Below are 12,858 nucleotides of genomic sequence, written 5' to 3'. Positions count from 1 at the left end.
CTGGAGAGCCAGGGGGGCTGCTGTGCCTTCTTGCTGCCTTTCCTCCGTGTTGGAATAGATCAGATGCTGTGAAAAGGAAATGCAGAAAGCAGAGTCTAAGGAGAAAGAAATTAGAATACAAAATACAAGGGACAAGAGAGAAAGATAGGGGGAGGAAAGCAGTGCTAGGAGAGAAAAGCAAATGAATATTAAACCCATAGAAATAAAAGGGTCACAAAAACTAATCCCAGCAATGAGATAGATAAACCCATAGTCCTGGTTTAAATCATACTTAGCAGAGTTCAGTTTGTGGATTTCTTGTTCTGCAGTTTCCCATTCAAACTAGTTTTTATTTTATTTTTTATTAGACTTTATTTTTTACTGAGAAAAAATAATCCTGAGGTCAGTAAGAGAGTGTCCAGGGAGGGCAAAGTGTTCTACTAGAGGCTTCTGTGTCTTTCTGCAGCTAATGGCAGCTGATGTAATTCATTCTTATACACAGAGATCACCCTATTTGCCTGATGTAGACAGCAAAAGGGTATTGTAGGCAGGTGATGACATATATGATGATGGTAGAGTTGCAAATGAGGTAATCTTGGATATTGTACTGCTTGTTATTAGGTACAGTGATGGTGTGGGGACATGGCAGGCATTTGGATCTATTGGAAAGCCTGGTGCCTCCATGAGGATAGGAAAGTGTTAATCTATTGTTTGAGATATGCCATTTGACATTAGCGGGGTGGCGGGGAGGCGCTGTTTGTAATTCTAGCAATCTCTGCTCTAGATCTGTAAGGTGTTTATCCTTGTCAGTGGGGTCACAGCAGATCTGGTTGTAATGTAGAACTCGTTTCTAGACAGTGGATCTAGTGATATATTTAGGATGAAAGCTGGTGGAGTGAATGTAGTTGTGGTGGCAGGTAGGTTTCCTATACAATGGGTGTGTCTACATGTTTACATTTACTGTGCAGTAACTAAAATTACTGTGCAGTACAGGCATGTATCTACACATGCATGCCCATACTGCACAGTAAATATGGTGATTTACGCTGACTTGAGAGTAAATTTGGTATCTGTATCATGCAGGGTATCACATTTACACCCAGTTAGTTACTGCACAGTAATGCACATCTAGATGCCTTACCACGCAGTAACATTGTGTGTGTGGACTGATGTGGAACTAACTTTAATTACACGTCAGTCCACACACAGCATTAATGTGCTTTAATAGCTGCACATGTAAATGGTGGCCTAGTCCTTCTTAAAACACAATAAGTTTAAGCTGGCATAAATGCTCGTGTAGACATGCCCAATGTGGTGGTAACGTGGAAACGCCACTGGTCCCTTGCCTTCCGCAGACTAGGAGCACCCTGGTCAGGTGACAGGGAAGACAGGGAGTAGCTGCAAGCGGAATGCCTGTACTCCTTCTTGAAAGATTTCTAGCAGTGGATATTTTGCAGAAATTTCTACCTCTAGAAATGAACACCTATTTGTGACCTATTTCTACATTTCCATTAATAAAATATGCTTCCTGCAGTTTGACTCGTTGGTCTCATTTTGCTTTCACTTGAATAATGAGATAGTGTAATGAAATAGTGATAGGCTATTCTCAGTGGTGGCAGATGACAGAACAAGGAGCAATGAACTCAAGACACAGCAAGGGAAGTTTAGGTTAAATATTAGGAAAAATTTGGTGCATGCCCTGGTAGAATGTTCATGGGATATGAGGAATTTAATCCCATATCCCAACGACTGAATATCCTGCCATGTTACACTGTGAACATCTGGCATGGAGGACACATAATTATTGATTTCTGGGATAAAAGTGCTCATATCCCATAATGTAATTAAATTAATATCTGCCAGGGGCCTAGTGGACCTGCACAACCATTTTCTTAAAGCAGTACTGCTGTCTTTCTTGTTATACCACACAGATGCTATATTTAACATAATAGTAATATGTATTATTATACTTTTACAATTTATTTGTATGGAAATAAAAATAAGTTATAGTATGACCACACTTTACACGAGAACGCTTGAGTTAAAATTCTATCAATGTTAAATTCTTGATTGATCAGTATTTACAAGGCATGTAGAATTTGGATTTTAAGATATCCCAATCCCTTATATTTTTAGAGACCTTTTCTTGTGCATAGGATGACATCTTAGGTAGAAGACAACTACAGAACTGATGTAGTTATACTTTAAAAACAAAATCATTGCTATTTTCTTTTTTCTTTCATTTCAGTTTCAGTATGGAGCCCAGTTATGATTTTCTGCATATTTATGAAGGGGAAGATTCCAACAGTCCTCTAATTGGAAGTTTTCAAGGCTCCCAGGCACCTGAAAGAATTGAGAGCAGTATTAATAGCCTATTTCTTGCATTTCGAAGTGATGCTTCTGTTGGCATGTCAGGATTTGCCATTGAATATAAAGGTAATGTTGTCAAGATAATATGTCTTACACAGAAAAGAAAAAAAAAATCTTGATTTGGAATCTATTATATTTTATATATCTATAGATATCTATATATGCAACCATATATAGATATAGATATACAGAGAGAGCGATATCTATCTATTTATCTATCTATCTGTCTATCTATCTATATATATATGCTTGCATTTCATATACTTGTCAGATAGTGCATAATTATACTTTAGGACATTAACAGTGTTTCTCTATTACTATTAACCGTTTAACATATTGATATTGTTTTGCTATGTATCCCTTAGAATCAGCCATCTTAAAATGGTCTATGTAAAAACAATATATTATACATCAAACTCTCTTTTAAACATATTTCAAGAAACTTGGTCTATAGGTGGAGGCTGGGAAGTATTTCATTCTAAAGTCTCACCTTCCTGTTTTTTACTCACTTTATCTTTTTAAAAATTCTTTTCAGCAAATATATGCTGAATAGATACATGAAGATGAATTTTATCCTTCTCTTCTGTGACATTCCTGTACATTCTTATCTTCTTAGAGGAGAATGGAGGGTACAAGTTAAAAAAAAAAAGGGAAATAATGTTTGAAGGAGATTAAACAATAATGGAATTGTCTCATTCAATTAGGATTCAGAGATTCTGTATGTTTACTTATATCCATAACAATATTTTTCCCCTAACTACTTCACAGTGAGCAATTTTTAGGTGATTTGCATACACATATATCAATAACTATTCAACAAATGACTTCTAATACTTAGGCTGGCACCTGTTATTAGCCACTCAGAGTTCAGAGGCATAATTGCTTACTAATTATTTTTCAGTCACCATACCTCAAATTTACCAGTTACTTTGCTTAGCTCCTGATTCTCTTTTAAAATTGTCATCTGTGGTCAGTTTTTTCAAACTTTTTGTTAGTAGAAAAAATACTGTTTCAGCTTTTTGTCTCCTTCAACTGAATAAAACCTGAGTAAAATACGCATGAAAGAAAGGAGAAACAAATAAAACTCAAAGAATATGAAAATGTCAAACCACTAAAAGTGAATGAGCTTAAAAAGAAATATTAAAGTTCCCTTGTACTCATTTCCTAACTTCTTTCTGTCCTCATACTTTTCCCTGCAGGCCAGCAAGGCTCTTCTTCCCAGTGTAATTGTCATATTTGCATTTACATTGTTTGTAGAGGGAAACCTGGCCTTTTCTCTCACAACTGAATTTGAAATATAATGTAAACAAAAACAGAATGCAATTTATTCTAGGGAGGAAACCTTGCTGATTTGTAAGGAAGGGAAATGGGGAAGTCAGGCAAAAGAAAGGAGATGAAAATTCACTTTCCAATAGCATATACAGGTGTTCATGTGTAGGTCATACACAATTTCTTTTTTATTTTTCATTATGCATTATATATAGTTATGCTATATATGTATGCTTCACATTATACATGTACAGAAAAAAGTTCACATTCCAAAATACCATCTTGTTTTACTGATGCATATTATAAACCAAAGAATGAATTAAACATCAAACCTAATATTACCTATTAATTCTTTAAGAACCATTGATGCTGAAACATTGGCATGTAAAATGTGGTAAGGATTTGTTCTAGAATAATAGCTGATAAAAATCTCCAGCTTCTGGGGTATTTCATGGCTATGGAAACCAGTGATGTGTGACATCCTGACTCCTCCCCTCTCCCCTCGTCCATTAGTTTGCATTAGCTAGTTTTCAGAAACAATGACTGAAATCTTGGCTCCTGTGACACAGGATTCATAACTCTTGTCTTACACCAAATATGTAGTTCTTTGATACATTACACTACATATTTTGATAACCTTTTAATTAATGGTCTCAGTTTTAATTGATGAAATTTGACATCTTAAATTAATCATGGTATTAAACTCTTGTAAATCTGAAGAAGAAAAGAACAAACCAACAGAAGTTTATTCTAAATTTATGATGTTATATCTGTTTCTGCAAATAGACATAACGGTTATCCTAGGATAAGCTATTTTATCCCAAAAATGAGTGCAGTTGTACAGACATCTATGTCTGCTTTTCCAGGATAAATCCTAAAAATGTTTTCCAGATGAGCAGTAGTAACAGTTTATCCAAGGATATTGCAAAATATGTCTGTACATTTATCCTGGGATTACATCATTGAATCAATGGTAGAAAAGCATCACTAAACCATGATGCTCGCTAAACCCTGATTAGAAGGATGATGTGTGTACACATCAATCTAGAGATATTTTTGTTTCAGGACAAACACAGGCACAATTTGTCCACAGAAAAATACTGTATATCTTCCTAGCCTTGGCATCTTTCTAATTGGGTAATGGGAAAGTCCATGAAATTCTTTGGCTTTTAGTAGAAAATATAAATGTAAAATTGAGGATTCTAGAAATGACAGGCATTTCTTTTACTTTACTGGAATATTGTAAAGTCACATAACTTCTATGTAGTTAAAAATAAATAATGCAAAACTGAAGTAGTTTAATCTTCTTGGAGGTTTGGAGGTACATTTTCTTAACATGATGCAAAAAGATATAGGTGTCATTTTCTTGGACAGGTAAATAATCTTTGGAAAACATCAATATCCCTATAACCATTTTTTAAAGATAGAAACATATTTTAATTACATGATTGTAAAGTCAATATAATTAAAAAAAAAACCCTGCAGATTGTCAAATTTATTTTTTCTGCAAGGATTATTATATTGAGAGTGCTTTTTTTATTCATATCCCCTTTTAACAGAAAAACCACGAGAAGCTTGTTTTGACCCAGGAAACATAATGAATGGAACAAGAATTGGAACAGATTTCAAACTTGGATCAACTATTACCTATCAGTGTGATTCCGGATATAAGATTATTGATCCCTCTACTATAACATGCGTGATTGGCATTGATGGAAAACCAGCATGGAACAGAGCATTGCCATCTTGTAATGGTATGTATTGCATGCAAAAATGTTCTCTCCTTTTTTTTCCGTGCAGTTTGGAAATTCAGAGAGAGCAGTTCTAAAACCTACAAGTTATTTACTGCTGTTTCCAAACACATATCTAATTAATATAATGCTTTTTTATTTAGAACAATTATAATCCAAATGGTTGCGTGCTCATGTACTAATTCATTCATTCTTTAAAATGATTTAATTTTTAGGTATAATGGGCACAATTTAATGTTTCCATTTGTTACTAATATATATAAAAAAATATTTAAAAAATCCTAACTTTTTCTTCCTATGGGGCATAGAATAAGTGATTTGGTAGACGATAAAGTGTCCACTGAGTATAATACTAGACAACAGACTAGAAATTAATTTCAAATAAATACCAGCTATCAGGTGTTAATTTATCTTATTGCTTCATTTTGTTCCCCTCGTTCTCTTTATCACAAGGCTGAAAAAACAGTTTTTACTCTGAAAAATAAAAACTTAAGGGGGATATGATAACCATCTTCTAATACTTGAAGTGTAGAACTGGAGTGGGCAACATACAGCCCATGGGCCAGATCCAGCCTGCCAAGAGATTTTATCCAGCCCATAGCAGGTACCTCAGCCCCATCCATCCCGGGCATGGCGGCGGGGGAGGGGGCAACAGCCCAGGCTGTGGCACATGCAGTCAGTCCTGCCACTCCAAAGGGCACAACATGGTGGGGGCCAGTGTGGTGGCTGGACTCCACTTCCCAGCAGCCCTGGAAGTGGAAGTTCCTTCCAGCTGCTGCTGCCACAAGTGTCACTGCATCCATCAAACCCTACTGCCCAGGAACCCGGGTCTGTCCACCCTGCACCCACCACTGGGAGCACGAGATGGAACAGGTGAGTGTTGTCTCTCTGGAGACCAGTCTGGGATCCTGTGGGCAGGGCACCCATGTCCAGGCAGTTAGAATGGGGCTATGGGCAGGTGGGGAGCAGCATCCAGGAGTGGGATGGGTGGATGGGGCTAGGACCAGGGCTGAGATTGCATGGCGATGACAACACAGGGCCTGGGCCTGGTGCAGAGCTACAGTCCACAATCCACTTCCCAAATGGCACCATGCTGACACTTCCCTGTGATCCTGGCCCCAGCCGTAGCCCTAGCCTCGCACACCCATCCCACTTCTGGACACCACTCCCCACTTGCCTGTGGCCCTGTCCTATCTACCCAGCCAAGTGTGCCCTGCCTGTGGGGTTCCCAGGTTGGTCTCCATGGAGACTGTTCCCACCTGCCTGCCTGCTTACTCTGTCTGGTGCTCCTGATAGTAGGTGCAGGGCATATGGGCCTGGACCAGATAGGATCAATCCCCACCTCTCAGCAACTATACTGGGATCATAGACTCAGATGTTTGGGTTGGAAGAGAACTTAGCAGATCATTGAGTCTGACCCCCTGCCCTGGGCAGGAAAGAGTCGTGGGGTCAGATGACCTCAGCCAGGTGCATGTCTAGCCTCCTTTTAAAGACCCCCAAGGTAGGGGAGAGCACCACCTCCCTTGGAAGCCCATTCCAGATTTTGCAACCCTTACTGTAAAGAAGTTCTTCCTGATGTCTAACCTAAATCTGCTGTCCATCAGTTTGTGGCCATTGTTCGTAGTTACCCCAAGGGGTACCCCAGTAGAGCATCTCCTATTCCTTTCTGTCATCCCCCTGATGAATTTGTAGGCGGCTACAAGATCACCTCTCAGCCTTCTCTTGCAGAGACTGAAGAAATTCAGGACCCTCAATCTCTCCCCTCAAAGAGGGCTTTGCCTGCAGACCCCTAACCATACAAGTGGCCCTCCTCTGAACCTTCTCGAGGTTGTCCACATCCCTCTTGAAGTGTGATGCCCAAAACTGGACACAGTACTCCAACTGCAGTCTGACCAATGCTGCATAAAGGGGAAGTATCACCTCCTTGGACCTATTTGTCATGCACCTGCTAATGCATGATAAAGTGCAGCTAGCTTTACTGACCACTTTGTCACATTGACGGCTCATGTTCGTCTTGGAGTCAGCAGTGACTCAAAGATCCTTTTCCACTGCTGTGCTGCTGAGGTGGTCCTCCCCTAGCCTATAAGCATGTTGGTGATTCCTTTTCCCTAGGTGCAACACTTAGCACTTGTCCTTGTTGAACTGCATCCTATTCTGTTCTGCTCACTTTTCTAACCTGTCCAGATCCACCTGGATTTGTTCCCTACTCTCTGGTGTGTTTATATTACCCCATAATTTGGTATTATCTGCGATCACTTCCCCTGCCCCTCCTCCCAGCTTACCTGGGTTGGGTCAGCATCCCCTCAGGCCCACAACAGCTCACTACAACTCCGTAAGTGGCCCTCCAGCCAAATAATTGCCCACCCCTGCTGTATAATCTCTAAGAATTGGATGTTTTTTCCCTACTTCTCAAATAGGGAAAGGCACACCATATTGTAAATAATTAGTGGCAGTAGTAATATTTGGCTATAATTAAGGATCCTTTATACTATTGTAAAATAAATTAATATTTTTGTCTTGTTTATGTGTAATTAATTATCAGCCTCTGTTCAGTACAGCTACCCTTTGCAAAATCATCCATCCATTCTGTAGTTTTTGCCGCCTCATTTGTTGCCTTAGCCTTTACTGTGCTGTGCTATGCTAGACTGGTCCTAAGGCTGTAACCTAGTGAGGTATTTTTTATTTCATTATCAACTCTGATTGGAACACAGGATCTCTTCCTTTTTCTTTTTAAAATTATGATGTTTGTCAGCTACATTCAATGAGCTGTTAAATGGCTTGGCGCCAGTATGTTTGACTTAACCATAATTTTTCATGTAATGCTACAAAATATCAAGACTATCAAAAGTGATCAAACCTAGGATACTTTTTCTAGGAAAACCATGTACTAGAGTTATGAAATACTGGGTGGCTGGGGGTAATTTGAAATGGTTCATGTTTGGGTTGCCAGTTCATATTCAGCCAAGGTTGTTAATGACATGTTTTGGTTTTTTGGACCAACATTATTAATTTCATATTGAGTCAGTTCAACATTAAAAACCCATTTTCCCCATTAAGACTTAGTGCCTTCTGCATGTACTTGTCTCCTGCTTGTACTTCATTCTCTCTTTTAGGCTTGACTTGCTGTACTGGCTGTATCTCCTATGACTGTTTCATGTATTTGTCATTAATATTATTGACATAATATTTCTGTAAAATATGAAAGCAATATTACAAGGTAATTAGATTGATTGTAAACAGTATAGCAGAATAATATAATTAATAGATGACCTCTAAGTCTTTTCTAAACCTATGATTTATTTCAATGTTATGAATAATGTGGATTGGAAAAGGGCCATGTGTTTAGAAGGTATTGTTAACACGTTAACAAACAAACCAGGAAACAAAAGTGAAAAGTCCTTTCTAAGCATAAATGATTTCTTTTAAGGTTTATTTGACAAACTCTCAAGGTGCTTATATAGATCCCATTGCTATGTTGCTTGAAGGACAGATAAAACAATTTACTACTTTAAATAATAGGGGCACTTGCACCAAATTCAGCTGCATCATGCCAATGGTTTCTTCTGTCTGCTTCTAACCTATAGGTGTGGAGCAGGCTATAAAACAGTTTTATCATATCCCACCCCTTTAAAAACAGTGAAATCATATATTTGTCTATTCCTTAAATGCCATCCAATATTTAATATATTCATTCTTACTACTCTTCTGAGGTAAGAAATTGCTCGTATCTCCATTTTACAAAATTAGATTTATCTAGAGAGAAAGGAAGGACCAGATTTCTTAAAGGGAAAGAAAAAGTGCCGGAAAAGTGAAATTAAGTACATAATATGTCTAGGGCTACATTGTATCAAATGAGCAACCCTGAAAATACATATCCAGACTACTTGTTCCTTCCCCGCTGACCTGTATGCTAAGGTATGTTATGTAGCAAGATTTTGGTACATGCCCAGAACCACTCTTAATTTCAAACATGTTCATAAGAATAATAATTGAACTACACAGCATTTTATTGGCAAGCAGAGTGGAACCTAGGGGGTGGGATATTTTCTTATGGATATGCTCTATAGTAGGGCTGTGCAAAATTTCGACAGGTGTTTCATTTTGAAGCTGTTTCAATGCATTTCGAGCTCAAAACAGTAAAATTGAAACAAAACAAGAGACTTGGATACAGCTTTGAAATTAAATGAGGGAACTCAAAATGTTTTGAAAGTTTTGGAATGTTTCAAGTTTCAAAGCAGACTGGTGGTGGGAGGCAGGGAAGAGCCAGGGCTGTGCTCGGAGTGGCTTTGCCAGCCCCACAGAGCTCAGCCCAGCGGTGGGAGGTAGCAGGAGAGCCAGTGGTGGAGCTGCTCCAAGCGCAGCCCTGGCTCTGAGCACAGCCCTGGCCAGTGGGTCTCCCCTGCCTCCCACCCTGCCTCCCACAACAGGCTCAGCTCCGTGGGGCTGCGGAGCCTCCCACCTCCAAGCTATGCTCACCAGGGCTGTGCTCCAAGTGGCTCTATCACTCACTCTCCTTCCACTGGGCTAAGCTCCATGGGGCTGGCAGAGCCACTCAGAGTACAGCCCTGGCTCTCCCCTGCCTCCTGCCACTGGGCTGCACTGTAAGTGGCTCCGCCAGCCCCATGGAGCTGAGTCTGGTGGCAGGAGGTGGGGGAGTGCCACTAGCCAGAGCTGTGCTTGGAACCAGGGCCGTGCTCCAAGCGGCTCTAACACTGGCTGTCCGCTACCTCCTGCTGCTTCCTGCCACCAGGCTCAGCTCTGTGGGGCTGTGCAGCCTCTAGCCACCAGGCAATTATTTGTGCTCACCAGGTTTGTGCTCGGAGCCAGGGCTGTGTTCCAAGCAGCTGTGCCAGCCCCAAGGAGCTCAGCCTGGCAGCAGGAGATGGCAGGAGAGCCAGTGGCAGAGCCTCTCGGAGCACAGCCTGATGAACACAGCCCGGCAGCTGGAGGCTCCTCAGCTGCATGGAGCTGACCCTGGAGGCAGGAGGTGGCAAAAGTCAGTGGAGGGCCAGTGGTGGAGCTGCTTGGAGTGCAGCCCTGGCCACTGGCTCTCCCCCACTGTCAAGCTCAGCTCTGTGGGGATGCAGAGCCTCCCACTGCTGGGCTGTGCTTGCCAGGGCTGCACTCCAAGTGGCTCTTCCACTGGCACTCCCACCACCTCCCACCACAGGGTTGAGCTGCATGGGCTGGCAGAGCTGCTTGGGGTGCAGCCCAGTGGCAGGAGGCAGGGAGAGCCAGACTTCACTCTGAGCAGCTCCACCAGCCCCACAGAGATCAACCTGCCCTGCCAACACTGCCGGACTCCTCCCGGGGAGGTGGGCCCCCAGATCTGAGCACGGGATGACAGGAGGCTGCCACTGCTGGCAAGTGACACAAGTTTGGCTTTTAGCACTTCGAAGTGCAGTTTCCCAGAAACACCTGTACCTATCTCCTTGAAACTTGGCAAGCATCATGCCCTATGAAAGGATACCTTTCCTGAAATTTTCATCTGAATGAGACAAGAAATGGCAAAGTTATGGGCATTTTCATGATTCCCTATTATAGTCTATGGGCAAAACATCAAAACTTGTCAAAACAGCAAAACCATTTCAATGAAACAACATGAAACAGTGCTTGAAACAAAACAAAATGACAAAACAAAACACTGTTCTTTGAAATGGCAAAAAAGAAGTCAAAATATAACAGCCCTACTCTACAGCACTATCCAACACAATGTAGAAGTGATCTTATATATCTAGATGTTTTTTTGAAAATATCTGTTAGTAATGTAGGCACCTAATTATTATTATTTTTAACAATCTGGGCCCTATTTACTTGCCCAGGGTAGTTCAGGAAATATAGGACAGAACAGAAAACTGAAGCTTGCTCTCCCATGTTTCCAGATAGAGGACCTTTCTTCCTCTGTAATTAAATCATGTACAGAATTACAATGGCATAAACATTTCCTCAAAAGATCTATCTATTTAAGGATTCTTATGGAATCTAAATTCCATATGTTCAATAGTACACAATACTGACAATTTGCATATTAGTACAGTGAGAAACAGTCCCTATACAAACTTTAGTGGATCCTAAAAGCAGATTTTTTCTAGCATGTGCAAGAGATGATTTTAATACATGATGCAATATTTATTAAACAGCTGCAGATTGTATAGTAAAAGAAAGTTAAAATAAGCTTCTGAATAGAGATAGAAAGTTCCTTAACTAAAATAATAATTATGGTAAAACGTAGTAGATAAAATTTCAAAATTACAATTTTAATTAGACTTTTGTTAAAGAAAATTAGAACTACCTGTTCAGGTAATCAAACTTGTCAAAAAGATGTGATGACTAAAGGGAATTTATCTTAAAACTTCTTATTTCCAGGTATCTATCCATCCATCCATCCTAGTATGACATTTTCTCTTAACATCTGTAGCTGATAGTTCTCAAGTCAAAGTTAAATGAAATGCAGTTCATTTTAACTGTAAAGAGAACAAATTTTGTTTTTTATTGGGAAAAGGTCTTAGCTGCAAGAAAGTCATAGTATTAATAGAGAGCCTGGGTATAGATGTCAGGTTTCTTGAACCATCAGGGTCTGCTGTTAAATTGAAATCAAACTCGATTAAAAAGTAGAAAAAGAAATGAGTTGTACTTTAAGTCCAGCTTCATTTTTGATATAACTGGCCAAGGTTTTATAGGTGGAAAATTTGGTGCAGGGAGCAGTGGCCATTAATGCAGTCACCTTTTCCCTGCAAAATTCCCAAACCCAAGGCCTGCAGCCATTCCCTCACCCACATGGGGCTGGACTGGGGCCAGGCCACACCCTTCCCTCCACAGGGCAAAGCTGCACACCTGTTCTCATCCTGTAAGTCCAAGCCACAGTTCCTTTCCCCCCACAGGGCTGGGTAGAGGCTGGGCTGTCCGTGCTCCCCTCTGCATGGCCAGATGATGTCTATTGCATTGGCCCCAGTGCTAGACTGGGACCACCAGAGGGATAAATGGGGCATTGCCCATCTAGCCACTGGCAAAAAGGTTGAGCACCCCGATATATATGATAGGTGAATGTATATAGATTAAATAAGTGTGTGCATATTAGGCCTGTGTGAAGCGGCTAGTATCTGCTTCGGATTCAACCAGTTTAGGGGAAAATAATTTGATTTGGTGATTTGAATCACTGTCCCAAATTGGTTTGGCCAAATCAACTAGGCCCATCCCCCACCCACTCTCCCAGCCCAGTAATGGTTGCCCCGCCCACCCCAGCTCTTGGCACTTTGAAAAAAAAGCCCTGACTCAACAGGTGCTGCTGGCGGGGGGGGTGGGGGGGTGATCGCTGCTCTCCCCAATGCCCCACACTGCATGGGGGGCTCTGCATCGGCTTTCTGACCCTCCACCCATTACCCCACCCCTCCCCCCATGGTGGCCCTGCCTGCTGTGGCTCTGGTCTTTTAAGCTAAAAAAAACCCCAAGGCCCCCAGACTTATCATTCCTGCCCAGTGGGGGGCAAGCC

The 12,858-nt window shown here is 40.9% G+C and overlaps 1 protein-coding gene across 1 annotated transcript in view; it reads left to right on the top strand.

Moving 5' to 3' along the window:
- The window catches only part of CSMD1 (CUB and Sushi multiple domains 1), a 1,867,828-nt gene that overhangs the window by 1,498,510 nt on the left and 356,460 nt on the right, over positions 1-12,858 (top strand). Inside the window, exons 29-30 of the mRNA XM_019538151.1 lie at positions 2,228-2,415; positions 5,178-5,372. Of these exons, the coding sequence (XP_019393696.1) occupies positions 2,228-2,415; positions 5,178-5,372 (383 nt within the window). The remainder of the gene's footprint in view (positions 1-2,227; positions 2,416-5,177; positions 5,373-12,858) is intronic.

Source organism: Crocodylus porosus, unplaced genomic scaffold (assembly GCF_001723895.1).
Source record: "Crocodylus porosus isolate Cpor-Errol unplaced genomic scaffold, CroPor_comp1, whole genome shotgun sequence".
Classification (NCBI taxonomy): domain Eukaryota; kingdom Metazoa; phylum Chordata; order Crocodylia; family Crocodylidae; genus Crocodylus; species Crocodylus porosus.
Note: the sequence above shows the minus strand (reverse complement) of the source record. Positions and strands in the feature narration are given on the sequence as shown.